Below are 4,622 nucleotides of genomic sequence, written 5' to 3' on the forward strand. Positions count from 1 at the left end.
AAAAAAATATCTTAGTAAAAGTCATTAATGACAGTGTTTTTATATGTGTACTAAAATCACATATAAAACATGTGAACATCTTAAAAGATGTTGAAATTTTAAGATGTTCAACATCTTAAAAGTTGAACATTTTAAGATGTTCAACTTAAAGAAAACGGTTTCATGTAGCAAACTGTAAATGGTTTTGTTTTACTACCTTAACAGTAAGCTTGTTATATGATATCAAAAAAAAAAAAACTCCTGCATACCTTTTGTATGGATTTGAACTGCTGTGTGAAATACGATGCCCTTTCTCTCAAACTGTTCTTCTCTGCAGACTCAGAAAGATTTGCCCAAAATTGGAACTCATCATTGGGGGTCAGGATTCCTGCATTAAGTGTTAAAATAATAAAATATCAAACCAAAATAATCATCAAAACAATTTAATATTAACAAATTGATATTTTCTCTTTGTATACTTCATTAGATCTGAATCTACACTGTAAAGCTTTCTTCTTTAGGTGGAGATAATTTCTTTCAGTGCTTCCCATTACTGAAAATATTATTGAAGGTGTACAGTATATTGCAGATGACCAAGTTTTATTTGATCTTCAGTTTTTTTAAGAATCAATTGATCATTTAAATTTTGTTGAAATACTTGTTTTTTTTTAATAAATAACTTACCAAATGAATAACTCATATCTTATTTATTGTTGTGAGAAATTTACCTTTTGCTTTCTAAAGAGAAATATAACAGAAATCTTGGGTGTCTAGCTGACTATTAAATTGGAGTATAAATAAATCTTAATATTAAATATTAATATCTGCAAATATTATACAGATGGGTATTCATTACAATTTGTCCCAAAAGGGTTAAAAGGTTAAAGTACCTTTAACCATAAAGGAGCTGTTACCTTGACCACGATATTTCTTTAAATAGTTTATATAAGAACATACCCAGGACATCATCTTCTGTGCGACCCTTCGTGGCAGAAGGTTTATCTCCAGACTGGCGGACCACAGAGCCCAGGCCCGCTTCCAGCTCATTTAGCAGACTTGCGAGCTTAGGGTCGAAAGCTGAGCGCCAGCGCTCATCCTTGAAGAATACAAGGACTTGTAAGAAAAAAAAAAACATGCCAATCTCTACTCCTACGGAAGACCGAAATGTAAGAAAATTTACTCATATAATATACTTGCACTCAGAACAATTATTTTTTACTCAGCCAGGAAGGATTTTTTAAAAATGGTAAATGTCTCAAAATGCAATCAAACAATTTTTTTTTTTTTGCATGCTGAATTTTTTTTTCCTCCCCGATTGCATGACCAACAAGAATTTACCCTGCAACAGTCTATGCATCTTTCTGGTTGAAAGATGCATGTAAAAAGCCTAACCTGAAGCAGTACAGGTGCAAAAACCTGCTTTACAGCCTGATAGAGTGTGGTGATGGGAGATTCCAACATGGAGGACACCAAGAGGCTCCTGTGAAGGTTGTCTTCTGTGATCACAGTGGGATGCAGTTTGAAGAATACCAACACCTTCTCTTTGCTATTCCCCTCAGAAGCCTCAATCTGATTAAAAAAGAAACAGTAAGAAAAATGTACTTGAAAAAAGCTTTCAAGTACAGAATAGACATGTAGTGAAATAGATATGAAACAAAATTGAGGTCTCTTAATTACTTTTGCATTCCTTACTAACATCAAATTAAACATTTGTTACTATGTTGGCTTTGTAAAGTTTACTTGTGTAGACATGTTCTGCTGCATTTTGTTTGTTACCTTATTCGACAAGTGAAGCTCATTATTATTTCTGGTAAAGGACAAAATAAATTCATTTCCATCATCCAAGAAGTTGTTCAGCTCTTGGTTGTCAACCAGGGATGATGAAGGTTTTACACCATAGAAGTTTCCAGCAGTCGTCAGGACAAACTTTTTCCGAGGATCCTCTGGACCATGAGGCATTTTTCAGTTCAGTGTTGCGAACTAATAATGACAAAGCAAAAACATAACACAGTCACACTATCTGAAAGACAGGGTTGGGATTAGATAGGAAATCCCCTGCCACATGTGGAAGATAGGCATTAATACATTATATCAGGGAAATAGAATATAAGTAAAACAAGAAACTCCAATATTATCGCTGAATATGTTGATGGTGACATTAATTCACCCTCATTATTCCTGAATTGTTCTTTTGTTTTATCAAAATGCCCCTAATACTTTTTTGAGCTTTCCCATGTCAGACATTAAACTTAGATCAGGTTTGAGAACTGAGGGCTGTAAAAGCATTTCCAGTATGCATAGAATATTACAGGCAGTTTTTTTTTTTATCCATGTCATCTGAAACTTAATATGCAATGACCTATTGCATCCTAGCAGTAATTTGCAATGGCAATATTGCACTGATTGATATTGCTATGATGATTCTGAGACAATATATTGTGCAGTTCAACCTAATATTGTTTACAACTGTGATGCTCAAACTTTTTACAAGATCAAAGCAATAGTCATTTCAAAGCAATAGTACAAATGACTGTAACGTCAGTGTTAATTTACAAACAAACAAAAATGAATACATTCTTGAATACATTCCACTCTCTCAACAGACACATTTCCACGTATACTTATATCCTACCAAAAGCAAAAACAAGAGAGAGCACTTTCATTCTGATGGTTTTCTCAATGTGACTATGCTTATGGTATAATGGTCCAGGTGTCATCAAAGGCACCACAGTTTAAAAGAGCCAAAGATGTTGCTGCTTTTCTTTTTTTTACACTCTCAATCCTGGATCCAGACATGTAGGGCAAGGGTTTCTTTGAGGTATTTTAAAAATATGTACATTACCGACTAATAAAATGGATCTTGCTTCAGATGCCCTAGCATCGTAATACCCTTCACTTTTTCGAGGTTAAACACAGTTCGAAATAAACAAACTGCACTGGCGGTTTATATGTTAAATCAGTAACCATGATTAATTTCACATCGAGAGAGAAAACATTAGAAGCACAAAAATATTATTGTTTAACAACTTCAAAAGTAATTTCCACTACTAATATGTACAACAAAGCTGTGATTTTTTCTGTTTTCACCCGTAGGTTTAAACGGAAACTGAGTCACTATGCTATTACCACAGCAAAGCAATAGCTCTGCATGGACAGCTAACGCCAACGTACTAGCTAACGTTAGCTGTTCTGTTGGAAATAAACATTCATCGTAGGGATAAGCAAGGATAACTGCAACTTGTTGGCAACACGAGAAAGTTTTACTTTTATTTACCTTTTACCTGTAACCGTTGTGCTGTCGCAGCTTTTGAGAATTCAGTTCTTGGTTTGACGCTATGCGCTACAATGTTACCAACAGAGCTTTTCTCAATGCCAGCGTGGTTACTAGGTAGCAACTACGACACGTTGTACCACGTGACACTACGCAAATTTACTAACATCCTTTACGTAGGGCGGGTGCGCAGCTGAGGAGAAGTGCTGTTTCTGCTTGCTGGGTTTCGGTTTGTATTTTTCTTTTTTTATTTACTGGTCGTGGTCTGCGAGTGTAGTCCTAGCAGTTTATTTTAATAGCATTGAAAATATCTGTTCTACACTTCCTTTTAATGCTGTTGTTTTTTAGTAACTTTGAACATGTCTTTCCTTCAATAATAGGTTATTTCTTCCTCTGTGAAGGTCAGATTTAGGAAGTACACAATTTACAGGTATCATATGAAAATATTCTCCCTTCTAAACTCTGAATATTTGCAACTCCTCAAGAGTTACTATGGGACTCTTTATTAATGCTCTTCTAGTTCAGTCCAATCAGTTTTAGTGGACAATAATGCCTTGGCAGATTATGTTTGGAAAATAAATTAAGCAGTGCTCTCTGAGATGGACAAAGTTTAAGAAATGTTTTATTATTATTATTATTATTATTATTATTATTATTATTATTATTATTATTATTATTATTATTATTTATTTATTTATTTATTTATTCATTTATTTATTTTGCTTGTCATACTTTAAATTTCTTCACAACTTACTTTCCCTGAAGAGTATGTGTTCTTTGTAACTTTGAATTTATTCCTTTGTAAGAGGCTGAAAAGTTTGGCTAATGATTCAAGCAAACTAGAATAGTGCCCCAATTCAAAGAAACTAACTTTAATAGTAAATTAATAATCATAGTTGGTAATATGCTGCCATCCAAACATGGATGAATATTTTGATTCCCAGCAATATTATGCGTTTTACAAATGAGAAAGTAAAAATGACAAAATACTATAGTGGGTTTTCCCCTCATCTGTACCCGATCTGTTGATGTGACCTTTAACTTGTTTTACACTCTAGATTCTAAACACTCGTGACTGACTAATGCCGTGAATTCACTGAAATCAAACAAAAAGGGCTTTACTGTACTCTTAATATCTTTTGTACATGATGTAAAGGATGCATTAACACCATCCTGCAGATTTCTCACTCAGGTTACATAAATGCATGTCCACATAAAAAGAGTCAAGTGAGGCACCAGATGGCTCAGTGGTAGCGCAGGTGCACCATGCACAGAAGCTACATATCTCAATGCTGTTGTCCCCAGTTTGATTCCCGGCCCTGGGCCATTTGCTGGGCGTCTTCCTCTTTTCGCTCTGCCCTTCTTCCTGTCA

General features: G+C 34.6%; 1 protein-coding gene across 1 annotated transcript in view; it reads right to left on the reverse strand.

Moving 5' to 3' along the window:
* The window catches only part of dync2h1 (dynein cytoplasmic 2 heavy chain 1), a 101,934-nt gene extending 98,573 nt beyond the window's left edge, over positions 1-3,361 (reverse strand). Inside the window, 5 exon segments of the mRNA XM_016677420.1 lie at positions 249-367; positions 937-1,075; positions 1,372-1,548; positions 1,756-1,959; positions 3,254-3,361. Coding sequence (XP_016532906.1) covers positions 249-367; positions 937-1,075; positions 1,372-1,548; positions 1,756-1,938 — 618 coding nt within the window. The 5' untranslated portion in view covers positions 1,939-1,959; positions 3,254-3,361.
* Positions 3,362-4,622: the final 1,261 nt, after the last annotated feature.

This window comes from Poecilia formosa, unplaced genomic scaffold (genome assembly GCF_000485575.1).
Source record: "Poecilia formosa unplaced genomic scaffold, Poecilia_formosa-5.1.2 Scaffold155, whole genome shotgun sequence".
Lineage (NCBI taxonomy): Eukaryota > Metazoa > Chordata > Actinopteri > Cyprinodontiformes > Poeciliidae > Poecilia > Poecilia formosa.